The following is a 26,561-nucleotide window of genomic DNA, read 5'->3' as shown; positions in this document are numbered from 1 at the left end:
CCTGCGCCCCTGTGCCCACACCTGTGCCCCCACCCCCACGCCCCTATTCCTCAACTTCATGCGTGATTGAGGGAGGCAAAGGAACCTAGAGGCATGGGCAATTCAAGCAAGAAACAGGGCTCGCTTATTCAAATCCTTGCAAATGATGAAACTTCCGGAGGATTTGGCTCGGTTTTTCCCTGTCGCCCCCCAAAATGAAGGATCGCTAAACTACGTTCTCTGTGTGAAATGGCGCATTCACTGTAGAAGTAATGCACGTGATTCCGGAAGCACTGTTCCAGGGCGCCAAATTCATAGCCGCAAAAATTTGAATCTGCCTGGTGAACACACTGATAGGTGGGTATAGGGAGGGCGGGAATACGTCAGTTCCTACCAATTGCTGAGCCCGGGCTCTATAAAAGGGCTTGCGCTTGGCGTTTGTTACAGTTGCTCGGGACCTTGCACGCCATCCACTTGTCTGAGGAGAGCAGCGATTGACTAGGCCAGAGGCTGCAGAAGCAGGTAGGTGAACCGAGGGTACCAAAGCGAGAGCAAATCTTGAAACTTGTTGCGGTTGAGCAGACTTCATTAAAGTGAGGACCACCATAAGCCCTGGACACTGATTGTCCGTGAATCTTGAGACTGAGATTTTGGCAAAATATTTTGCCTGTTTGCACCTAATGCTTTTGGAAGAAGGAATTTTTGTGCATGTATTAGTAATATTAACTCCGCTAAAGATGGGGGATGGGCAAGCAGATATACCAGTTTGGGGCATAAGGAAATAGAGGCCTGGGAGGTGGCATGCAACTGCAGCAGGGTGGAAGGCTGACTGGATGGAGGTTGGAGTATGGAGGTAGGGGCGGGTGGAGGCTGGGTAGGGGTGCATGTGCGTTCCTGGGGCGAGGGTGGGGGAGGGGTGGGGTGGGTGGGGGAGGCGTGGGGTGAGGTTTGGGAGGGAGGCAGGGGCGTCGATGCCTGATCAGCTAGGGGTGAGAGGCAAGTGTGGGAGGGGGGAATGGAGGAATCGAGGCCCAACTGGTGCAAGACTTAGTGCGGGCACTGGGAGGTGAGATGGGGGAGGGGTCTAGGTCCCTGGGGAAGAGGAGGTGGGAGTCGAGGCCTGATTGGTGCAAGGCTGGCTCCAGGCAGCAGCAGGAGAAAGGTCTAGACCTGTTTGTGAAGGATCTCCTGAGGAGAAGAGGCAGAAACAAGGTGAGTGGAAGTGTGTGTGAGGGGTGGTGGAGGTGTCGAGGTCTTACTGGTTCAAGACTGGAGGGAGGAGGAGTGTAGGCTTGATTGGTGCAAAGGTGGCGGGAGGGGGAGGCAAAGGACGGGGAGAGGAGGCACTATGTTGAGTATGATGGTGAACAGAGGGTTCGAGGCCTGATGAGTGCAAGACTGGCTGAGGGAGAAGGTGACAGTAGGAAGATGGAGGTGTGGGGGGAGGGTGACCTGATCCTCTGGGAGGAGGGGGTTGGGGAATTTGTGAGTTGGATTGAGGTGTGTGGGCATGTGTGGCCTGGTCTGTGTAAGTCTAGCTCTGAGCAGAAGTAGGGAGGTGGTAAAGGTGGGGTGTGAAAGCCTGATGGAAGACTTTCTTGGGGTGTGAGGTAGAAGTAGGTGAAACAAAGATGTGGGAAGAGGGGAGAGGGTGGTGATGTGTGTGTGGGTTAGGAATACATTTAAGGGTGAAAGAGCATTGGGCCAGGGACCAAATAGCGCATGCTAAAGCCATATAACAGAGAGAAAATTGATCTGGAGGCTGATGAATGAGTGCTCTCGCCTATTTCTGTAATAGGTGGCGGTTGATGTGACATAACATCAGGAGCCCCCATGTGCTTTGGACGTTCTGACTGACCTTGGTGGGGCAAGGTGGGAGAAAGGTCGACAATAAACAAATTTAAATACTTCTTATTTCATGGAGTGAAGTTTTGGTTTTAAGTTACAGTGAAGAAGCTGCTTAAAGGCAAATGCAGAGTGTAGAAACATCTAATTAGTTTTGGTTTCTTAACAGATGTGGACATGTCCAAAGAAGGGGTTGACGGTTTGAAGACCAAGGATGATAAATGGTGAGATTTGAAAAAATTGTTTTCAAACCGATTTTCTTAAAAAGTATACATTTATGTCATTTAGAGTCTACATAATGTATAATTCGGTTAGTCATAAAATGAGAATTGTGAAAAGAGATTTTAGAATCATGGGAGTCCAGCCTCCTATCCAATGCATAAACCCTCTATATAAGAGCTCTTTTAGCGGCCAGGAGTATACAACTCCATGAAGCAACTTAATGCGTTGTTGAACATAATTTCTAGAAAGCTTGTCATTCTGATGACCATCAAGTCTGTCCTTTTGTTATTCGCACCCCATTGTTCTCAGTACTCCCCTCTAGAAGTGCACAGATGAAGTATTTTTCTTCTCTGTGATAGGTATTTTAAAATAGTTGTCTCATCTCTTAAGTCTTCATTTTCCTGAAAGGTTGCTCTCTTTTTCTTCTTTCTAGGTAAGATAAACATACAGATAAGTGTATGGTGTGGAAGAAAGTAGAAACCATAGACTAGAGAGTCTAGAAATTGACCCAAATGCATATGAAAATTTAATTCATGATGGGGAAAAAAAGACATTTCAAATCAGTGGGGAAAAGATAGATTCACTGACAAATAATTTGAAGATAATTGGTTGACCATTTGGAAAACAGCAAGAATTGGATTCTTACCTCATCACTCCTTATAGCAAAATAAATTACACACGGATAAAATACTTCAAAATTAGAAGTGAAACCATTAAAAATGCTAGAAAATATAGCTGGATTTTATTTCCAATAATTTTGAAGTGAGGAATGTCTTTGTAAATTTAATATCTTAACAAAAACATAAAAATGAACGAACTGACAAAATATTTGTATTACTTATGATAAAAGTCTATCTTCCTTAGTCTACAAAGAAAAAAGTTAACAATTAGGGAGTTCCCTGGTGGCCTAGTGGTTAGGATTCTAGGCTTTCACTGGTGGCCTGGGTTCATTCCCTGACTGGGGAACTGAGATCTCACAAGCCATGTGGCATGGCCAAAAAATAAATAAATAAAAGCAACAATTAAAAGGTGAACAAAGAGAAAATGGGCAAAAGTTTTAGAAGGTAGTTATCTGGGAAAAAATACAAATGGCCTATAGTCATTAAAATTTATTCGAATTTTAATTTTATTATTTAAAGAAATTTTAAACAAGTTACCATTTTTCATATATCAGATTAGCAAAGATTTAAAAAATTTTGATAATACCCAGTGTTGGCAAATCCATAGGGAAATTTCATGCGGTCATGGTGGGACTGTAAATTGGTACAACCTTTTTGGAGTGCAGTCTGGCAATATGAAAATTTTAAATGTCCATGTCCTTTGAGCCAGTAATTCAACTACAAGGACTTTTTCTTTTTAAAAACAAGTGGTTGTTTCATACATGTTCTTTTTGTAGTTCACTCTTACTTTCTCTTGACTCCTTCCCCCTACTTCTCCCATGTCCCTTCTCCCTGTAACTCATGCTCATTGGATCACATACAAACATACACAGACTGTTTTGGTCTTTGTTCAGTTCTGTGGATGAAGGACGTATGATTAATTACTAGTGCACTGAGAAATACATACAAGCATGTTTACTGCAGCATTGTTTGTAATAACACAAATTTGGAAGGAGTTTATATATCCTAAGGGTGTACTTGAAATAAATTATGGATCATCCAAAAAAAAGTGATAAGAACTATATATGCTGATAGTAGAAGTACTAAGATCTATAAAGTCAAAAACTGTAAGCTGCAGAATAATTCATAAAGCATAATACTATTTATAAGAAAAAAGTTTTGTGCACTTGACTTGTAGGGGTATGTGCTTATGCTTGAGACAAAAACTGTAAGCTGCAGAATAATTCATAAAGCATAATACTATTTAAAAGAAAAAAGTTTTGTGCACTTGACTTGTAGGGGTATGTGCTTATGCTTGAGAACTTTTCTAAAAGAATAAGAAACATGATTTATCTCTGGGAAGTGGGACTGTTGGAAGAACAGGGACAAAGTGTTTCTCTACTCCTGTGTATTTATCAGTCACAAAACTGTCTGGTAAACACTTTTTCTTGATAGCCTTTAAAATGGGGAGGATTAATAAAAGAATGCAGCAAACAAACATTTGGAAACATATCTTAAGAATTAATAGAAAGAAATGCTAATTTAAAATTATTTACTGCTTAAATTAGCAAATTTTAAATATTTAGTCTTATTATAGTAATATTCCTGACACCGTAAACTAGTACGACCCTTTGGAAACAAATAAGGAAATGTACTTAGAGCTATAAAATTGGTCCTACTTTAGACTGAGTAATTTGACTTCTGGAACTCAATCCTAGAAAAATCCAATTTATGAAAGTAATTAAATGCACAAAGATGCTAGTTGCAGCATTCAACTAAAGAATCAAAGTAATGTGTGTGTGTGATCAAAAATGCACAAGGTAAAGTCCCGGCTCTCTCCATGACCCTCAGTAACATGCCCCAAATAGGGAATTCCCAGGGCACTTGGTTGTCATTAGTTCTCCCCTAAGAAGCAAGCAAGTATATTCTGCTTTATAAATCAGCCCCTTGAAAACTTGGTTAACAGGAATCACTCCTCTAGCATTTGATGAAAAATTTAGAAACCTGAATTCCTGAAGCTATAGATGCAAAGACCAGATGCTGGACTTCTGCTTGGAGATTGCTCTTGAGGCTGGACAGCAACCTGCCAGGCTCTCCACCTGCCCCCGCTGCAAGTTAGGGCCATTATGTCTCAGTATCTGGGCACTGTATTTTCATTAATGCAGGTGATATTGTTAGTTGTTTGTTTATTTTTGCTTTAGGCTGACTCTGTACTTCAAACTGTCTCATAGATGGGTGTATATATGTAATTAATTTTTTTCATTTGGGAAAAATTTTTTTATTGATTAATCTTGAGACAGTATTGAGTAGATATTTTAAAAGGCCCCCCGTTTAAAAATTTATTTATTTTTAATTGAAGGATAGTTATAATATTGTGTTGGTTTTTGCAATACATCAGCATGAATCAGCCATAGGTATACATATGTCCCCTCCCTCTTGAGCCTCACACCCCTCTAGGTTGTCACAGAGCCTCAGTTTGAGTCCCCTGAGTCACATAGCAAATTCCCACTGGCTATCTATTTCATATTTGTTAATGTATATGTTTCCATGCTACTCTCCCCATTTGTCCCACCCTCTCCTTCCTACCCCTCCCCCCGTCCATAAGTCTGTTCTCTATGTCTGCATCTCCATTGCTGTCCTGCAAATAGGTTCATCAATACTGTCTTTCTTGATTCCATATATATGTGTTAATATATGATAGTTCGTTTTTCTCTTTCTGACTTACTTCACTCTATATAATAGGCTCTGGGTTCATCCACCTCATTAGCACTGACTGAAATGTGATCCTTTTTTATGGCTGAGTAATATTCCATTGTATATACTTATCACAGCTTCTTAATCCATTCATCTGTCGATGACATCTAGGTTTGCTTCCATGTCCTAGCTATTGTAAATAGTGCTGCAATGAAAACTGGAGTACATGTGTCTTTTTCAATTTTGGTTTCCTCAGGGTATATGCCTAGTAGTGGGATTGCTGGGTCATACGGTGATTTTATTCCTAGTTTTTTTATGGAATCTCCATACTGTTTTCCATAGTGGCTGTATCAATTTACATTCCCACCAAAAGTGCAAGAGGATTCCCTCTCCAGCATTTATTGTTTGTAGATTTTTTGATGATGGCCATTCTGACCGGTGTGAGGTGATATCTCATTGTAGTTTTGATTTGTGTTTCTTGATGTTGAGCATCTTTTTGTGTGTTTACTAGCCATCTGTATGTCTTCTTTGGAGAAATGTCTGTTTAGGTCTTTTTCCCACTCCCCTCCCCCACTTTTTGATTGGGTTGTTTGTTTTTCTGTTATTGAGTTGCATAAGCTTCTTGTATATTTTGGAAATTAATCCTTTGTTATTTCATTTGCTATTATTTTCTTCTATTCTAAGGGTTGAGTTTTCATATATGTAATTAAATTTTTAAGTGGAAAAATATTACTTAATGAGATCTAATAGACAAAAAATCCTTTAAAAATGAGGTTCAGTGGGGATGTGGGTGGGAGGATGGAAAATAATGAAAGGGATCTTTGGAACCACTTTTTGAGATTCATTCATTTATTCAGCAAATATTTATTGAGTACTGACTTTGTACTTAACAGTATGAAACAGACACACTTCGAGATCCATGTACAGGTTACTGTCTGAAATGGGAGATAGATGCATATAAACAGGCAATAAATAGTATAGTGTGTAAATGCCGTGAATGGGGGAGAAGTACATGACCCTATAAGATCTTGTTTAATTTTCATAGTAGCCCTCTGAGATAAATGGTTCTTTTACAACTGAGGCCCAGGTTTGATTTACAGAAATCTAGGTGAGCGGTAATGATGGTTTAGGGTAGGGTGGTGATGGTGAAGTTGGAGAGATTTGGATAAGTATAGAATATATTATCGTTCAGTTCAGAGACTTTCCCCACATCTTAACATTTCTGAGGCTGGGATGCTTCATACATTTGATAGCATGTCATCATTTGATAGTGTTTTTTCCTTTCTTAGAGGTACATATAATAATGTATTAGATTAGATGAAATACACTCTAGAAGTAGAGCCAACAGGTCTTGCTGATGGATTGGATATGAGAGGTAAGAGAGCAAAATCAAGGATGACTCCTAAATTTTTGGTTTGTATTACTGGTTTAATGGTAGTGCCATTACCTGAGATGAGTAAAACTGTAAAGGAACAGAATGGAAGGACAAAATTAAAAAAAAAAAATCTGTGTTGGCCATGTCACACTTTAAATACTTAGTAAATATCCAAGATATCACATAGATAGGTGGAGTTCAGTGGAGAGTTCAAGGCTAGAAATACAAGACTGGAGGACATGGGGTCTAGGGATAGTAGAATGAATGACCCAGGAGAGGGGTCAGTCCTGCAGCACAGCATGGAAGATGGCAGGAAGCAATTCCTTGAGAAGGCTGCAGGGGAGAGATCCAAAGAATAAGGGAGGGTATGGCCTTAGATAGTGGAGGGGACACTGTGGTCCTTGTTAAGGCAGAGTCGGTTATAGTTACAGACAGGTCAGTAGATTTGTTGGTGGGAGGATGAGGGTGTTCCTGCGTGATTACCTCTTATTTTCCCAGTGATTTATGGGACAAGGTTGTTGAGGTTTTGGCACTCTGACGGCAGAAATGCTACTGAGATACATAATACAAAGAGTAGGGGACTGGTTTTCACTGAGCAATCAAAGCCTAATTCATACTCTCTGGTGCTCACTGAGTAGTTTTTGTTTTTTTGTTTTTAAGCACAAGATTCTTTGTTTTGTTAATGACTACCACACAATAAGCATGCAGAAATCCCATATTGTAAAAATTGCCCCGTTAGACTCACTTTAAAAATAATTGGATCAGAAAAGCAAATGGGTCACCTAGTGGGCTGGCTATTATAGATGCTAAATAAATGGCTGAATCAATGAATGAATGAACCATAGATGTACCCATCCTTTTTAATTATTCCATATTTATTCAGAAATTACCAATAGAATACAGGCCCATGTTAAAAATAAACAATACAGAAACATCTAAAGTAAAAAGTGAGAGTCAACCTCACATGTACACACTCTCCCATTCTTTTGAAGTAATAATTACTAATAACTTGATATTTATTCTTTTATATCTTTTTCTGTAGTTATAGAAAAGCATAATCTGTGTGGTTTATGGCTTCAGTTTTAAAGGGAAGATCTCTGGGTACTTAAAAGTTTTCAAGGGCTTTTATTTGATGTATCTTCAAAGCTTTCTAATATAATTTCTTAGTCCTTCCATGGTAGAGTTCTGGGTAAGCCAAATGGCTTTTCTTAGGTGCATATATTTTCTAATATGCACCTAGTGACATGAGTCTTGAAACACTTTCTAGGGACTTGTACTCCTGGTCATAAATTTTACTGAAAAGGGTACTACATTCTGCTTTTTTGACCACCTATTTCTTCCTTAGTGCTGTCCTCAGACCTTTTTACTTTTCCTGTTGGTTACCTGCCAACCCAGAATTCGATGTTTTCTCTTTGGGGATTAGAGTGGAACTCTGTTGTATAACTTTTTGTGTCCTGTTTCTGATCCCTGATTCCTTTTGTTTGACCTCTAAAGAAAATGCACATGTGTGTGTGTAACACAGAAGTGTGTGAAAAGATAGATGATGTATGAATCACATTTTAGTTTATATGTAGTGATGTATATTGATAATAGATTTCATATAACCAAAGTCACGTTTTGACCCATACCTAGGAAATCAAGAGATTTCATTCTTGATTGAACAAAAATGACCTGAAGCCTACTATTGAATAAGTCCAGTGTACAATGACCAATAAATGAATAGAAAACTTAATCAAGGGGGTGAGCCAACGTGTGTGTTTAAAAGGTATATAATCAGTCCAGTAATCAATCTCAAGGCCAAAATAAAAGTCTACAAGAAGTGGTTAAGGCTGATTTTTATATGTAAAACCTTATAAATATTTTGTAAAACCTAATAAATATGTAAAGGAATATAAATATACGTTAAACCTTAGAGCTATGATGCCCAATTTCTTCAGCACTTTACTTTCCTCTGTTAGCTGTATGTCACAATAGTTCATAATAAGATTACCCATGAGTAGGTCCTAGAATTGGAACCTGGCTCCAGCATGGAAGTATGGCTTTTCTGAGCTGGATTTTGAGACTCTCCAAATCATCATGAGTGGCTGATTTAGGGGCTGTCCAGTCACTTGCTATTTGGTGAGCTAAAGAACCCCCTGCTGGAATGTGCTTTGGTGTCACCTCAGATGGTACAGTTGTCCCTCAGTATCTGGGGTAGGGGGGGGATTGCTTCCAGGGCTCCTCTTGGATACCAAAATCCTTGGATGCTTAAGTTTCTTACATAAAACTGTGATAATTACATATGTTGTATGCACATCCTCCTGTATACTTTAAATCATCTCTAGATGACTTATAATACCTACTATGATGTAAATGCTACATAAATAATTGCCATCATGTAGCATATTCAAGTTTTGCTTTTTGGAACTTGCTGGCATATTTTTTTTGAGTGTTTTCCATCTGAGGTTGACTGAATCAGCAGATGTGGAACCCTTCAATACAGAGGGCTGACTGTAATGTGAAGCTCAAACAACCAGCCAAGCAGCCTGCTGCTAGCTGGGGTAGAATGAGTGCTAGGGCCTCTGGCAAATTGTGAGGCAGGGAAGCAATGGACCCAATGTCATGGTTCACCACAGGGAGCAGTTGCAAGTTTGAAATCACCCTGTGTTTTCTCCCCAAGAAATGCACTTCAGCATTTGTGCATTTACAAGCAGCAAAGCCCCAAAAGGTGTCCCCCTTGCTCTTTTGCCCTTTTGATTTTTAACTGTAATCTCTGCATCCTGAAGTCCTTTTCCCTGTGGTCCCTTTCTTGGAATTCACTTTCATATCTCTATTTTTATTTTTAACTTTATTTTTTACTTTTTGGCCCTACCTCATAGCATGTGGACTTAGTTCCCCAACCAGGATTTGAACTTGCTTCCCATGCATTAGAATGTGGAGTCTTAACCACTGGACCACCAGGGAAGTCCTCATATCTTTAAATAGAAATATACCACTGGGCAGAAAACAGGCTTCTCACTGATAGCTAATCATACTCAACTAACATTCTTTCCCTGACTTTGTGCAGTAGAGCACAAAGCAGCTTTGAGCAGCTCGTGGCTTCTAATTTTTCTTCTCCTCTACTACTGTGATCTTCACTTCATAAGCCCTTAAAAGCCTTTTTACATTTCAGAAACTCAGATTGGTGGTTCTTTTCAGAGATTTTTGACCTTTGGTAGCTTTCCTTTAAAACAGAATGTATGTTAGTAGCTTTCCTTTAAAACAGAACGTATGTTAGTAGCTTTCCTTTAAAACAGAACATATTTTATTTTGCAGTCCCATTATTACTGTGGACTCAAACAGTGATGAAGATCCTGACTGCTGTAAGTAGAGTCTCCTCAAAACAGTAATTAACAATCTAAAGCGTAATTTAGCCATGTCTTCATAGAGATGACTGAAATGTGATTTTGGACATTTGGTATAAGCTGTTCTAGCTTTGTTTCTTCTAGGGCTCTCTAGATTGGTGAAACAAAGTTTATTTCCCTACTGTGAGGAGCAGAGGATGTCCTCTGTGCTTCTTTTCCAATTTGCTTCCTGTCCTTTTTTTCCATTATAGATCTCTGTACTTTTATCTCCTCTCTGTCTCTCATGGGAGATGACTTAAAGAGTCCACCATAAATTTTAACCAAGTCTAATTTATGGACTTTGGTTTTAGGGAGTTAAAGACATAGGTAATCAGATTTGACCATGCCATGCTTCACATGCTTACTAATGCCCTCTTTCTTTGTCTGATTCAGATATAACTGGAGTGAAGATGAAGATCAACAACGTCAGGTGGGTAGGAGAATTGGTGAAAGTTGACTTTTTTAAAGGAATAATGTTTGGGTAAGATGATTTCAGAATAAAAATCACATTTTCTCTGTGAATCCTATGTTCAGGGTTATAATGGGTGTTGGATCTCACAACTGGGTTTAAAATACTAGACTCCTTATCACTGGCCCATTATCTAATTGGTCAGTTTCTTCATGTCTCTTTGAACCATCCCTTAACTTCTAGTCTCCACTACTAAGGCCTTTATCAGTTTTTACCCTTGTATTCATGCAAGGGCTTCTTAAGTGGGCTCCTCACCCTGATTTATTCCTCCTCTGATCAAGTCAGTATTCCGCTTCCAGATTAATCTTGTGAGACACTGCTTTGATCATATTAATTTTCTATTCAAATTGTCTATCTAAGGGAAATCAAATAGGTAAGCCTAGGAGTTAAAGTCCTCTGTGAATTGGCCATAACCTGTCAGCATTATCTACTACTTTTCCTATTTAGGAGTCCTCTGCTACACTACGGGGTGTTGCCCAGGTGCCAAACTATAGTGCTAAATTTACTGGAATGAATCTGAAATAACTTGTTTCCATATCAGCTCCTTGAATCCTGTAGGAATGTGAATTGGTCATTTCTGTTTCCCACACGAAGACAAAATAATGCTGTCAAGTGGGAAAATGTTTTTCTGGCTAGTTCTGATTTATCTCTGTTGATTATTTTTGCAGCATGCAAGCCACCAAGCCTGACACCAATGTGTGAAGTCAGCAGTTGCAATCAGCTGAAATTCTAGATCTGAATAATGCATTGTATAAAGCTATCTATTGGAAATGATCAGTTTTGTTATTTATATTTTTGAAGTTAGGTCTGTTGAGGTATGATTTACATACAGAAAAACTCACTCTCTTTAGATATACAGTTTGATGAGTTGACAAACGTATATGGTATGTATATGGACTAGGTACTGTAAACCATCACCACAAAGATGCAGAATTTCCATCATTGCCATTTACATTTTGAATGGTATGTCATAGATCCTTAGAAATATCCTGATTTTCAGTATTATATGCTATAGAGCCCTTGATTGAAAATAAATTTAAGAATATCCGATTGGTTTCTTCCTGTCTCCACTAGATAGATGTTGAACAAATATGTAAAGAAAATCCATTTCGAGGTGTCTTCCTGGAGTGACCACAGATCTTGATCCAGTTCTGGGGCCTTCTATCTGTGGGATACTGTAGGAAGGGTGGATTTGGGGAAGAAGGTGATGTGTTCAGTTTTGGGTATGCTGAGATTGAGGGGCCTACAGGCAGGGCTGATATTAAAAACATTTAACAACCAAGAGATACAGACAGGGATTAGTCAGGATGGCTGTCTGACTGGTTCAAACAGACACCACCAATAAACAGTTGGTGAGGCTGTACCTGTGTAGACTGACTAAAAATTGACCCTACCCATAGGACATCCAGGTAGGACATTGGCACTATGGAGCCAGAAGTCAGAAGCAAAGTTGGGCTGGTGGATAGATAATGTTGACCCAATCCTTAGGGATTGATTGGCTTGGCATGAAAGGGATATGGATAAAACCTGGGGACAAGCAAGGAAGGGAAATGAGTGAGAAGGAGTGGGCAAACAGGTGAGAAGAGAACCAAAATCAAATAGTGTCCCAGGAGTCAAGAATTTTAAGGATGGAATGAATGGTGAGCAAGAGAACAAAGGTCTATAAACTTGGCAGCTTAAAAGTGGTGAATATGAAGGAAATGGATGAATAGATTTGTGTCTGTAACGAGGGCAGACAAGTTCTCTAGCAGCATTTTAGGTAGTTTTCTCTCTCATCATAAAGGTATGTCACACTTATACACCGTGTAGGAAATAAAGGTCGTGAATTTCAGCCTTCTGGAACATGTGACCCAAATACCTGGGACAGCTGAGAATGACAGTCCCAGAGGTGTGCCCACAACACCCGCATCCTGGGTGTCACAGGGATACTGCTCACTTAGAGAGGTGGTGCTGGCTTTGGGCTGCAAAGAGTAGCACCTGGGAGAAACCTCCCCACCGAGGCTGCCTCTCTGCATCTGTGGTAGGGGGATCTCAACGTGGATAGAGAAATGGCAATTAACTAGACTTTTCCTTAATCACTTTCCCCTCACACCAAAACCATTTGAACACATACCCTCTGACAGCCCACTTCAACTCTCAATACTAGACAGATTCCTCCCTTTGAAAGGATTCAGACAGATGGAAAGGTTTGGTAGGAAGGTAGGAAAGATGGAAAATCAGGAACAATGATTGAGTAGTTCCAGAGGAGGGGAACAGAGTTACTTTGGGAAACCAACAAAATCATTTCAAAGTGATTTTGCTCACTGGAGAAAAGTATAATAGAAAATGCAATGAAAAGAAGAATGTTGCTTTCATGCTTTTGTTTTTCTCTGTCCGGTCACTCAGCTACGTGGTGATTGACTCAGACTCTGATAATGAATACATCCCTGTGAGAAAGAAACCTAAGATACGTGAAATGAGACGCAAAGGCAAGTATACTACTAACTTAGAGAAAGAGCTGTGCAGTGCAGCCTCACCACACACAGTCATCTCAGGATGAGAGTTGGCAAACATTCTGTTTTGAATCATTCCGTAGTGAGTGCCACTGTTTTTCCTTCCTATGTGCTGGATGTGGATATGGCTGGGTCCTCTGCACTCCCTGGTTAATTTCCTAACAGCAGCAGCTGTTCCTGCTACCATAGAACCCAGGCATCACCCTCTGTAGGGTTCTTACCTACTCAGCATTATGTTGCAGGAGCAGAGGAATTTAGGAACTCACCCTGAGCAACATGAATGTTGCGCTGCTCTTCTGCCTTCCACTCTTCATCTCTGTGTGTGGATGACAGGGAGGAGGAAGCGACGCATTCTTTCCAGTCTGATGGAGATCAGGGTGTGTGAGGCTTACAGGCTAGCTGGCGGTGATTTCTCAGGGGTACACTTGTTTTCTCTGTCTAGCTGTTTGTCTTTGCCTTTTGCTACCCTCTTTATATTTTCTAGAGAGTCCTGTTTTTCTTAGTGTGTATTTGCCATAACAGATCCTTGCCTCTGAATTCAGAGGCCCTCATCACCTTCAGGAGGTATGGAGTTTTACTTGCAATTCAGAACCTGTTCAGTGGGTTTGAGACATAGGAAGACTAGGAGCTTCTTAAACCTTTGGGATAGTATTTTACTGATCTCCATTTGCTTAGGACCTGACATAGGGCAAGAGACACAGGCACCTGCTTAAAGTACTGGCACCCTTAAAAATTCTGGCTGCTACTTTGGTAACTACCCCCTGAGATAGCATTGGCCAGATTCTGCTAGTTAACCTGGGATATCAGAGCAGGGAAAGGATAGGTGGCTTGGAACCCTCATCTCCTACTGTTTCATCACCTGTCCCATCTGATTTCTTTTTTCCCCTCCTCTCTAGCTCTGAGTGGATTGCCTGAATAGGGCGGAGGTCCAGGTGCAGAGTAGGGGGTGTAATATGACAAGCTTCTGCAATGTACACAGAGCCCCAGGGGAAGTAGCTTTAGCGTAGGGGCCTGAATGACAAAGCCAAAGTCAGTTGCTGACTCCTTTAATCAGAAGATCCATAAATCGGGTTGATTTACAATATTTTGTCAGTTTCAGGTGTGTTAGTTACATAGCAAAGTGATTAGGTTACGCACACACATATATTCCTTTTTTCTATTATTTTCCATTTTAGTTTATTACAAGACATTGAATGTAATTCCCTGTGCTATACAGTAGGTCTTTGTTGGTTATCCATTTTACACATTGTAGTGTCTATATGTTAATGCCAAACTCCTAAATTATCTTTCGTCCCTCGCCTACCTCTTTCCCCTTTTGTAACCAGAAGTTTGTTTTCTAGGTCTGTGAGTGTTTCTGTTTTATAAATTTGTTCATTTTTGTCCCTACTTTTTAGAATTTAAGTTGCATGTGGGAAATCTTTAAATCTTTTAGGAAGGATGACTTTTTTCCGATAGGAATACCCACTGCTTTTTCCTTCCTTACTGCATATCTGCAGTTCTTTTTTTTTAAGTTCTTTGATAATTTAAATCATAGATGAAACTCAAAATATATTATCCCAAATATGGAATTTTAGGATAAAGAGTTTTTGCACCATAAATACATTTTTATAACTTGTCTGTGCTGTGATTTATATTTTTTACATCCAGAATCATAGAAATCTAGATGCTGAACTCTTGAGCAGAACCCAGACAGCTTGTGTCTTAGGCATACTGCCCTTTGTTTCTAGATGAATGGATGGGTCCTCCGTGAGGCTGGGGACCATCCCAGTGTTCCCAGGGCCTCTTGGTGCTGGCATCAGAACTTCTCTCCTCATTTTCACATCAGTGTTTCTGAGAGCTTTGGACTTATGGACTAGTTTAAGAAAGAAATTTTAGGGGATAACAAAGGATTGCCAATTTTTAATTTGTCTAATGATGGAAATAAACTCCAACTATCATCTGTCAGCATAATTTCATAAAATAAAGAGCACCAAAAGTTTAATGATGACATAATCTCAAAATAAAGTACAGTCCTTTAAGTTACAGAAACCAGGCTTAATTCGCAGGGAGAACCCACTTTATTATTCTCATTTCTTTTTTTTTTTTTTTGCTTTGGCCCAGTGAAAATATACAAGTTTCAGACCTGTGGGAACCCCTGAGCACCTCCATGGTGCTACTCAGAGAATGTGATTTGAAAATTGCCTCTGGGTTTGAATTGCTATTTTATCTGTCACTGTTCTCAGTAAAATAAAGTAGCAGAGGGAAAACAGTCTAAAATAATTGATTCTTAACTATGATTCATTATACCACAGTTCCTGGCTTGTTTAATTTGTGCTCAATAATCTGAAGTTGAGGGGGGTGTGAGGGTGGGGGGAGTATGTTTATACATGATTGTGTTTCAAATTTCAGGTAAGAGTCAGAAAGTGTCTGATACTAAGAAGCAGCTGATCAAGGAGCCTCCAATAGTTATCAGTGATGATGATTTGGAGAAACCTGCGGTGATAGATAATTCGTATGATTGGGACAAAATTGTCAAAATTGACGAAAAGGATGAGATTGTTGTCCTCCAGCACAAGTTCTCTTCTGCAGCTGGTAATCAGAGTCTTCAGAAAAATCTCTGCCAGCTGCAAAATGATGATCCTAAAGATAAACCAGAGATTTTAGACGGAAAGTTGTCAACTAATGAAGATCCTGTACCTGTGGTGGAACAACCAAGGAAAAGGAAAAATAAAACCAAAAACATAACTGTGCCACCTGGTAAGCCAATCAAACCAAGTGTGTCTGTCCCACTGACTAAGCCTAGTGCAACAAGTGTGCCAGCCAGGCTCGCTGTTCCCTTTCCCCCAGATACGTCTGTCTTGTAGAGTCTGTCTTGCTTATTAACCCTCTGCCATGTTTCAGCAGCTCTCTAGTGGCCAAGGGTGGCAGCCATCACAGTGAAAAGGCTCTTTCTGAGGAAGGGGAGGGATGGCCTTGTTGTCCTCACGCTCCCAGGCCTAATTGCCATTTTGCTGTAGGAAGCTGTAAGTCTGAGCTTCTCCTCCCTCCCAGGTTCCCAAAGTTCCCAGACTTCATCAGTAGTAAGGGCACTTACATAACTGTGTTAAGTATCTTTATGAATCTGTCCCCCTAGTCGATGGTGAGCCTTCTTTCTTTTTTCTTAGCTGCACCGTACAGCATCCAGGGTCTTAGTTACCTGACCAGGGATCAAACCCATGCCCTCTGCAGTGGAAGCGCAGTGTCTTAACCACTGGACCATCAGAGAAGTCCCGATAGTGAGCCTCTTGGTGAGAGGGTTCTCACTCATCTTTTAGTCTCTCCCAAAGTCTAGCCTGGTAGTTGGCATGTAATAGATGTTTAATAACTTTTAGATAAATCAGTGAAGGGCAGGGCACTACCTCCTAAATACATGAATTTCTAGCTAGTTCAGTGTAGTCGCTCAGTCGTGTCTGACTCTTTGTGACCCCATGGACTGCAGCACGCCAGGCTTCCTGTCCATCACCAACTCCTGGAGCTTACCCCAAACTCATGTCCATCACGTCGGTGATGCCATCCAACCATCTCATCCTCTGTTGTCCCCTTCTCCTCCTGCCTTCAATCTTTCCCAGCATCAGGGTCTTTGGCAATGGTCAGATCTTCGCATCAGGTGGCCAAAGTATTGGAGCTTCAGCATCAGTCCTTCCAATGAATATTCAGGACTGATCTCCTTCAGAATGGACTGGTTGGATCTCCTTGCAGTCCATGGGACTCTCAAGAGTCTTCTCCAACACTGCAGTTCAAAAGCACCAATTCTTTGGTGCTTAGCTTTCTTTATAGTCCAACTCTCACATCCATACATGACTACTGGAAAAACCATAACTTTGACTAGATGGACCTTTGTTGGCAAAGTAATGTCCCTGCTTTTTAATATGCTGTCTAAGTTGGTCATAGCTTTTCTTCCAAGGAGCAAGCATCTTAATTTCATGGCTGCAGTCACCATCTGCAGTGATTTTGGAGCCCCCAAAAATAAAGTCTGCCACTGTTTCCCCATCTATTTGCCATGAAGTGACAGGACCAGATGCCATGATCTTAGTTTTCTGAATGTTTAGTTTTAAGCCAACTTTTTCACTCTCCTCTTTCACTTTTATCAAGAAGCTCTTTAGTTCTTCATTTTCTGCCATAAGGGTGGTGTCATCAGCATATCTGAGATATTGATGTTTCTCCTGCCAATCTTGATTCCAGCTTGTGCTTCGTCCAGCCCAGCATTTCTCATGATGTATTCTGCATATAAGTTAAATAACATGGTGACAATATACACCCTTCACGTACTCCTTGCCTGCTTTGGAACCAGTTTGTTGTTCCGTGTCCAGTTCTAACTGTTGCTTCTTGACCTGCATACAGATGTCTCAGAAGGCAGGTCAGGTTGTCTGGTATTCCCATCTCTTTCAGAATTTTCCAGTGATAAATGAATTTCTAGCTGGAGCAACTAGCAGTATGGGTGCTAGACAAAGGAAGAAAATTTGGCTTGCATACTGGATAAAGGTGCTGCCTAGGATGGGAACCACCCTCCTCAAAGCAAGTGTGTGAGCTATACCACGCCATTTCTTTTTTTTTTTTTTTAAACTTTACAAATTTTATTAGTTTTGCCAAATATCAAAATGAATCCGCCACAGGTATACATGTGTTCCCCATCCTGAACCCTCCTCCCTCCTCCCTCCCCATACCATCCCTCTGGGTCGTCCCAGTGCACTAGCCCCAAGCATCCAGTATCGTGCATCGAACCTGGACTGGCAACTCGTTTCATACATGATGTTATACGTGTTTCAATGCCATTCTCCCAAATCTTCCCACCCTCTCCCTCTGCAACAGAGTCCATAAGACTGTTCTATACATCAGTGTCTCTTGCTATCTCGTACACAGGGTTATTGTTAGCATCTTTCTAAATTCCATATATATGTGTTAGTATACTGTATTGGTGTTTTTCTTTCTGGCTTACTTCACTCTGTATGATAGGCTCCAGTTTCATCCACCTCATTAGAACTGATTCAAATGTATTCTTTTTAATGGCTGAGTAATACTCCATTGTGTATATGTACCACAGCTTTCTTATCCATTCATCTGATGGACATCTAGGTTGCTTCCATGTCCTGGCTATTATAAACAGTGCTGCGATGAACATTGGGGTACACGTGTCTCTTTCCCTTCTGGTTTCCTCAGTGTGTATGCCCAGCAGTGGGATTGCTGGATCATAAGGCAGTTCTATTTCCAGTTTTTTAAGGAATCTCCACACTTCTCCATAGTGGCTGTACTAGTTTGCATTCCCACCAACAGTGTAAGAGGGTTCCCTTTTCTCCACACCCTCTCCAGCATTTATTGCTTGTAGACTTTTGGATCGCAGCCATTCTGACTGGTATGCCATACCATTTCTTATACTGCTTGTGCCTCTGTTGTCCCCACAATCTACCCTATGGTATATTCATGTAGCTTCATAATAGTCCTTGGTGCCTAGGATAGAATCCTGCCCCACTTACTCTGCCTGCAGCTCTGTGACTCATGTAGGTAAAACCTTTCATGCCACCTAATAGAGTAGGATGCATGCTTCAGAGAGAAGCTTTTAGTTTATCCTTTTTAGTTTTTATCAACAGTAAAATGTTACTCTGGGCTTGTCTGTGGGGGCCTCTCCTGGGTTTACCTTCCTGTTAGTTGCCAGTTGGTACCAATTTTCAGGGTATGGATGAACTATTATCTTTTCAGCTGTTAAAGAACGGAAGAAGCGTAAGCCTTCAAAGAAGAAACCCAAGACAGTGAAATCTGAAAAACCCGAGCCTGGGTATGTACTGCTCACAGTCAGTGGCTCAGGAATTGACTGCACAGTTGTCACATGCGAAGCCATTCACTGGTCACGTGGGAGGGTCTTTGAGGGGGTGAAGAGGTCTGGTGGGCAGTGTGGGACAAGTTTTACATCCCTGAATTGGGAGGATAGACTCAGCAGCAGGAGGAAGGTGGGGAGAGGAGGAACCTCTGTGCCCCCTTCTTCCCTGTCCCTAGCAGAGCTGGTGTGGGCACTCCACACAGAACCCAGCAGTTCTGGGCAGACTGGAGCTTTTACCCCCACAGCAGCTCTGGCCTCTGAGATTTCCTTTGTCTTTAAACTCAGATTGTTTAAATGATGTGTAGCCAAACAAGATCAATTTTTTCAGTCTAGATACAGCCCTATGGCCACCAGTTTTCACAGAACTAAAAGGCAGTAGGAATGCTGAGAAGGCAGAATGAATGTGTTCCCATCCATTGGAATTGGGGGGAGGCAGTCAAGATTATCTTCCAGGGTTTCAGATGAACCCTTTAAAAAGTTTTTTTTTTAGTTGAAGTTTAGTTGATTTACAATATCATCTCAGTTTCAGGTATACAGCATAGCAATTCAGTGTGTGTGTATTTTCAGATTCTTTCCCCTTAGATGTTATTACATAATATTGAGTATAGTCCCCTGAATTGTATAGTAGATCCTTGTTGATTATTTATTTTATATGAACCCTTATTCTTACTACCTATATATTCTTGCTAATTTTTATATCTTAAATGTTAGGGTGAAAGGGATTGCTTGCAGTCCACTTATCGTTATTAAGCTATGTTACTTATATATTGATACTGGTATTATATTGTTATATATTATATTGATAGTGAAAACAGCAGTTTTAGAAAACAGTCATTTAGACCAAAGACATATTAATGCTCAAAGGAAGCAAAAAAAAAATGCATTTCCTCACTTAGATTCCAAGAACTTCACTTTTTCTCTTAAAAATGTGATAGAGTGAACATACTTTTTTTTTTTAACTTGCATTCAGGAATAATGTATACTTCCATCTGAATTATGTTACAAAAGAAGGATTATATTTGAAGGACTGTATGTTTCTTTTTTTACCTGTATTTTAGGGCAATAAATGCATCTTAAGGGGAGAAGAAAAATGATATGTCAGGCGTGAGGGCAACAGAGAAACTGGACTTGAGTAGAGAGGCTCTCTGTTTCTGTGTTTCTCTTCAGTTTGGTGTAGCCTTTCTTAGATGGGCCCCCTTTTAGCAAAGCTTCTTGTCTGGATTCTTAGATCCATATTTAAGCTGCTTTGCTTCTAGGGACATGTGTCTTGGGGTAGGTCCCAGGTTGCTTTGCTAGAGAATGAGATGAATGAAGGAAGAAGCTGCTCCTTTGTGTCTTTGTCCTCTGCCTCATCCAAAGAAGGCTGGCCTGTTTGGACTCTTCACTGTTGCCTTGCTGCTTCCTGTTTTAGTCTGTAGGCTTCCTGTTCTCAGCATTGTTCCCATGGAGGCTGCTGGCTGGTCATGGTGTCTGATGTACCCGTCTGGGGTCTTGTTGGTTCCTCTGATGTGGAGATGCTCAGCCTGCAGTAGAGCGGCATCACCACTGAAGTGAAGGCTTGCTAAGCCACAAGCTGCTTGACATGAGCACAGATACATGCAGGGGTCATGCTCTCTGCTGAGGTCTGTAGAGGGTTTAGGTTTTTATCTGCCACCTTTTCTGATGCAAATTTGCTTTCAGAGCTAAATAATTGGAGGCAGAAATGTTAGTCACCCATATCAGGTTTTGGGGTGAGAGATTCTTACTTTAGCTGCCTTTGTCTTGTCTGGTAGTTTTCCCCCACCTGTAACCCGGGCACCTCTCATAGGGTTTTATTTTGTGACTTAAGGAGTAACAAGTGTCTTGGCAAAATCTCTGTTTCAGGAGTTCTGTTAAGTCAGAAACACTTCCCTATGTTTGCTAGTGGTTTATCTTTTCAGCTCTGTGGGCTGATCTTTTTGGATTTGTGGATTGTCCAAGCCAAGATTAAAATGCTTCAGTTTAAATAAATAGCTATTACAAGTGTGTGTTTTTATGGGCTCTGCACTATTCTTCTTCCTTTTTTTTTTTTTGCACTATTCTTTGTGCATTTGAATTATGCCTTGAAAGATGGGACAGCAAAAGTGGTCTAATGGAAAGACCACGAGATTTGGGTCAGTATATTCAGTGTCTCTGAACTTTGGGTAAGTCATTTAACTTCTGAACTTTTGTTTTGTCATGTGCTAAGTGGAAATGGAAAGAATAGTAGTGGCTTCTTTAGAGGATGATGTGACGATTAAATATGATGATGTAAAAAAGAAATTCTTGGCAATTGATGAAGCACTCCACAGAGGGTGGGTCTCTGGAGAAGTGGGGGTGTGACTATTCTAGGCCATGGACAAATACGTTTTGCCAAGGTATGAATGAACTATGCGAAATGTTAGTCCATGTCCTGGGAACATTTAAGTTGCTCGCTTTGGCCAGAGTGGAAATGGTAGCTGGAAATAGAGGTTGGAACCAGGTTGACCTGGGCCTTAAATGTTAGGCCACACAGAGAGGGACATCACTGGAACATGGCCTAGGAAAATTAATCTGAAGGTATATGTGTGTGGTTGGATTAGAAGAAAAAGAGCCTGTAGGTAAGGAACACAGTGGGATGTTGTAGTAGCAAGGCATAGAGAAGAGGACAGGAACTTGACCTAGGGTGATAACAACAGGGTAGAAAGGAGAGGCTGGCTGGAAAAGATGATGTGAAGCAGACAGTGATCTGTCTTTGTGCCTAGTTGAATATGGGGTGAAGGAGAAAATGGATTTTAAAATGTCTCGGGTTTTCAGCCTATTGTAACAAAAGTTGGACAATTAAACACATTTAGCTGGAGACATACTCAGGTTAGTTGGTTGGAAATTTGCACTGGGCACTTGTAAACTCAAAACTAGATCTTAGGAGAGAGGTGGAGACTGCAGATCCAGGTATGGGGTCGCTCCTTTTGGGGTTGGAACCATGGGCTTCACATCGCTGACAGTGTGCGGGGAGTGAAGGCAAAAAGGCTATGAATGGAACCTTATAGGAGATGCCCTCGTAGCAGGAGCTGGAAGGAAGAGAGACCAGCGAGTCTTCTAAGTCTCTCTTGATGTGACCTGTATATATGCATTTCTTCTATTGATTTCTTTTGCTCAATAAAACTCAGCTGAATTTACTTTTGCAGGAATTCTCAGTGCAAAATACCTGGATGTTTCTTTCATGGCCTTGAAAACTTAAAGGAGTATTCTGGAAGGAATTACAAACGCAATAAGGATGAACTGATTCAGAAAATCTATGCTCTGCTTAACAGATCTGTCTTTGATCAAAAGGTAGAGTCAATGAATAAGCACCTATTGAACACTTGCTGTATGCCCAACTCTCTTGGGTGCTAGGAGATGTGCAGATGTACTAACTGTATATTTCCTGCCCTTGAGAAGTGTGAGTTTAGATGGGGAGGGGAGATGAGACATGCATATGTGAAAGAAACGGAATGTTTTGTGGGTTATAGTATGTGGTCCAGACTGTTCCTACCACAGGCGATCAGCAGAGGGAGAAATCACTGAGAGCCTGAGCAGTTGGGAAAAAGATTGCCTGGAGGAACTGAGACTTGTTTTGGGTCTTGAAGGATGGTAAGGGGAGAGAACAGCAGTGGTTGGGGAGATGATAAGTGTTGAGGCTTGACTATCTGGAAGAGAGGGTTTGTGTTAAGGATACTAGGAAAGAGCTATGGCAGCTTGGGTGTTACTGAACCTCTGTTTGCTCATCTGTAAAGCAGGGGCAGTAGTAGTATACCTCCTGCCTACTGCACAGAATTACTGTTAGGCCTGGTAAGTGAATCCCCCTGAAGTACCTAGAACAAGGCCTATGATATGGTGAGCAATACATGTTAGCTGGTGTAGGCCTGGTTAATAGGGGGTCTTGGGAATCAGGTTGGAGGAACTTAAATTGAAATCAGTAGGCACCACTGCCCAGGAATATGATATACCATGGAGTGGCTGCTGAAAGAAATGGTTTTGTCAGTAGCATGGGGGTGTGGACTGGATAGGAGAGAGTCTGGAGGCAGAGAGACCTGTGGTCATTAGGTTTTTCAGACTTTATTGTCTCTGGTGACAAAACTTTCTGCATGGAAAGTTCTAAGATCTTTCTAAAGGTTCCCCAACCTTTGGAGCCCTTCCTGATGACACTGATATTACATCAGATGACTCTGATGAGTGGAACCTTAAGTGTTCTGAGTTGCACGGTCTCTGTCTCCTAGCCCAGCAGAAGTGTCCTTCTTTCCTTGGCTGCCCCTGACTTTTGTCTCCATGCAAGGGAGCAGAGATTCTGCATTCATATTCTTGCAACAATCTTGTCTTTACCTGGGCTTCAGTTTACATTTTATTCTCCCCAGAATGTTAGATTTGCAAAACTCTTGAGTTGTTACTTTCTGGTCTGCTTAGAACTGCTTTTTGATTTGTTCTTGTTTGCTTTTTGTTCTCAGTTGCCGGAGAAAATCGACATTGTCTGGAATAATAAGATGCTGAGAACTGCTGGCTTATGCACCACTGGCAAGCTTCGATACCCTAAGAGAGAGCGTTTTGCTAAGATTCAGATTTCTCTGAAAGTCTGTGACTCTGCAGGTGATGGTGGGAGTAGGGTAGCTCCTCCACCGTGCTTCCTTCCCACACCTGAAGGGTTACTCTTGGGTGCTGGTGTTCTCTGGCTGCCTGTATCACAGCTTTCCCTATCACTCCTGGGTGGACAGGTCTACTGTGTGTTGCTTGGAGGACATTATTATTGGATGTCTCACCACCACTGAGAGTCTAGTTTGTCCATATTTCTGCTGGGCCTAACTTAATTTCTGCAGCTCCCCATTGCAGGCGGCAGCATCTCCATTCTCCCAATAACAAGTTCAAGGGTCCCTATATCTAGCCTATCACTGGATGTTCATAATGACTCTCCTATTATCATTCCTTCTCTGTCTTTGCCTTTGCCCAGCTATGGACCCCTATCACCTCATTTTTCTCCCTGCTCCGTGCGATTTCCTGATAGGAAACCTCAGGCTTGCCAATGCCTGGAGTATGGCTTACGAGGCCTTTGTACTTTGCCCTCCTCCATTGGCTAGTCTTGTCTCTCACTATTCCACCTGTGCTTTAGCCAGACTTTCTTCATGCTGGCTTTGAAAATAGACTGCACACTTTCCTGACCCCAACCTTGGCTCACTTTTCCCACCACATCTAGAAAGGCCTTGATAATTTTGCCAGTCCAGCCAATTGTTAATTGCCCAGCTTTTCCATGGAGCTTCTCCTGACTAAACCCTACTGATGTTCTTGGAGGGTGGCGACTGGGTCTCAGCTGGATGTATTTGTAGCAGTGTCCCATAAAAAGAGCACACTGGAGCTTTTCTGAATGCACTTGCTCACCTGAGGCTCTCTGCCATTAACAAAATTGGGTTGAAGTAGGTTGAAATTTCACTTTCAGAATCCTGGGGAGATAACACTTCTTCCTGCCCACATATGCTTGTGGGTCTGGTCGGGTGGAGAGTCTAGGGGTGGTTGGGTAACAGACCAGGGGTAATTGGTTTAAGGCTCAGGATTTCTTTCCATTCCTCTCCTAAGACCGACTCCGAGACACTTTGACCCATGAGTTATGCCATGCAGCCTCCTGGCTGCTCGATGGCATCCGTGATTCTCATGGTGACATGTGGAGATATTATGCCCGAAAATCGAATATGGTGCACCCGGAGTTGCCCAAGGTCACCCGTTGCCATAACTACAAGATTAACTACAAGATTCATTACGAGTGTACTCAGTGCAAATACAGGTAAGACCCTTCTCCTTAGACTTTTCCAATTATGTTTTTACTGTGGCCTCCACATGGCTCTTCAGGAAGTACATAGCTATCTGACTTGAGGAGTAAAACTTCTCTACACCTTTCTGTGTCTTCTTTCTCCCTTCTCTTCTGCTTTGAGCTGGCCTGACCATATTCCCTTCCTGGTGTCCCACTTTCTGAGATCCCACAGAAAACATCTGGCTTTGGACCCAAGGCCAGCAGCTCTGAGAAGATGTGGAGGTACAGTAACTGATTCCTTTGCTGTGTGGTGTCTCTTTTCTCCTTAGGGTCGGGCGCTATAGCAAATCATTGGATACCTCCCGCCTCATCTGTGCCAGGTGCAAGGGCTCTCTGGTCATGTTGCCACTAACTCGGAAAGATGGAACCCCCATTAAGCCCCACGTGAGGCCATTTGCCAAATTTGTACAGGAGAATTACAGAAAAGTCAAGAGGGAGACAGAAGGGATAACTCATGGGGATGTGATGAGAAAGCTCAGCAAGGATTTTTTTGCCAAAAAACAAAGTCAGGGTATTTGAGGTTATCTGAGAATGTATTTGTGTAAGATGAGTCATCTTTGGCTTCATCTATTAGTAAGGAGTTTTAAGAAGATATATTTGATGCTGTGAAACTATGAATATTAGAATTTAAATTGTTTGAAAAACGCTTCCTGTTGTTAATGATGATTGTGCTTCACCAAGGGTTCTGTTGCTAACCATTTTGTGCTGATACTCAAGAGCCCTTTGGATCTACCTTGGGTCTTATATACTATTCTTAACATGTAGAACAAAATGTAAACTTGTAGAACGAAATGCAAAACATGTAGAACGAAATGCAAAAGAGAAATAAGTTTTTGAGAGTGGCAGGTTGAGAGAAGGAGAGACATGCTGCAAAGAGAACATGTTTTAAAGTCAGTATTTCAAAACCAAGGCTTCTGTCTGATGGAACCTGTTACACCTACATAGAAATAAGAGAAATGTGCTTCACGAATTGAGTTGTTCTTGACATTGTATGAAGTCATCTGAAGCAGTGTATTTGTTCGTAAAATAAAGAAGCCACCTAAGCAATGTAATTGTTCATGGAATAAAAATAAAATGTTTTTTGCTGTTTACTTGTTAGCAAAGTCTGTTCATTGACAACCCATGTCCAGAGCGGAACAAACCCTTGGGTCTTTTGTCCAAGACCCCTGATTTCATAAGCTTTCCAGGATGTGTCTGGAAGAACAGCCTCCACTTCGGGTTTCTCTTGGATTTTTGTGACTGCCCCTAAGCACTTAAACAACCTCCCCACTTTGGGGAGGTGTCTGGAATATAGACTGAAATCAATGTTGTACTTTTTTGTTATTTCTGCCAAAACATTACCAGGAGGTTAGTGACTTAACACAAATGTATTATCTTCCATCTCAAGAGGTCAGAAGCCTGGTGTAGACCTCAGACCTCAAGGTGTGGGCAGGGCTGCATTCCTCTCTAGAGGCCCTGGGGGAATCAGTTTCCTTGTCTTCCCTGCGTCCAGGGGCTACTTGCATTCCTTGGTTTATGGCCCTCTTCCTCTGTCTTGAAAGCCAGCAACATCTCTTTCTCTGACTCTCTCTCCTGCCTCCCTCTTTCCCTTTTAAGGACCCTTGTGATAATATTGGGCTCACCCAGATAATCCAGGAAAATCTCGATTTCCTTTTGCCAAATAAGGTAACATACTAACACATTCACAAGTTCTAGGGATTAGAGTGTGGACATTTGGGAACTTCTTATTCGGCCTACCCCAAACATCTTTCCTAGTCTAGCATCACTGATGCTTTTTATAGGCAGGATGTGTTATTCTGTCATCTTTCCATCTTTCCTTCGTTTTACAGATGCTGAGGGTGTTCTTTCAGTGGCCACAAACTGAAGTCTTAAGCCCAAGTCTAGA

At 41.3% G+C, this 26,561-nt stretch overlaps 1 protein-coding gene across 3 annotated transcripts; it reads left to right on the top strand.

The window, feature by feature from the left end:
* On the top strand, nucleotides 1-25,767 carry GCNA (germ cell nuclear acidic peptidase). 3 transcript variants are annotated; one of them, XM_070784785.1, is made up of 12 exons: nucleotides 1-336; nucleotides 427-501; nucleotides 1,994-2,048; nucleotides 10,009-10,055; nucleotides 10,470-10,506; nucleotides 12,931-13,013; nucleotides 15,426-15,773; nucleotides 18,750-18,825; nucleotides 22,032-22,176; nucleotides 23,328-23,466; nucleotides 24,445-24,649; nucleotides 24,946-25,767. In XM_070784785.1, the coding sequence occupies exons 3-12, from the start codon at nucleotides 2,002-2,004 to the stop codon at nucleotides 25,193-25,195; spliced, it is 1,377 nt and encodes a 458-aa protein (XP_070640886.1). In that variant the 5' UTR covers nucleotides 1-336; nucleotides 427-501; nucleotides 1,994-2,001; the 3' UTR covers nucleotides 25,196-25,767. The 3 variants fall into 3 exon arrangements, with proteins under 3 accessions (XP_070640886.1, XP_070640887.1, XP_070640888.1); XM_070784786.1 differs by lacking the exon at nucleotides 1-336 and having other exon boundaries at nucleotides 360-501; XM_070784787.1 differs by lacking the exons at nucleotides 1-336; nucleotides 427-501; nucleotides 1,994-2,048; nucleotides 10,009-10,055 and having other exon boundaries at nucleotides 11,214-13,013.
* Nucleotides 25,768-26,561: the final 794 nt, after the last annotated feature.

This window comes from Bos indicus, chromosome X, assembly GCF_029378745.1.
Source record: "Bos indicus isolate NIAB-ARS_2022 breed Sahiwal x Tharparkar chromosome X, NIAB-ARS_B.indTharparkar_mat_pri_1.0, whole genome shotgun sequence".
Taxonomy (NCBI): domain Eukaryota; kingdom Metazoa; phylum Chordata; class Mammalia; order Artiodactyla; family Bovidae; genus Bos; species Bos indicus.
This window is presented reverse-complemented; position numbering and strand designations above follow the sequence as displayed.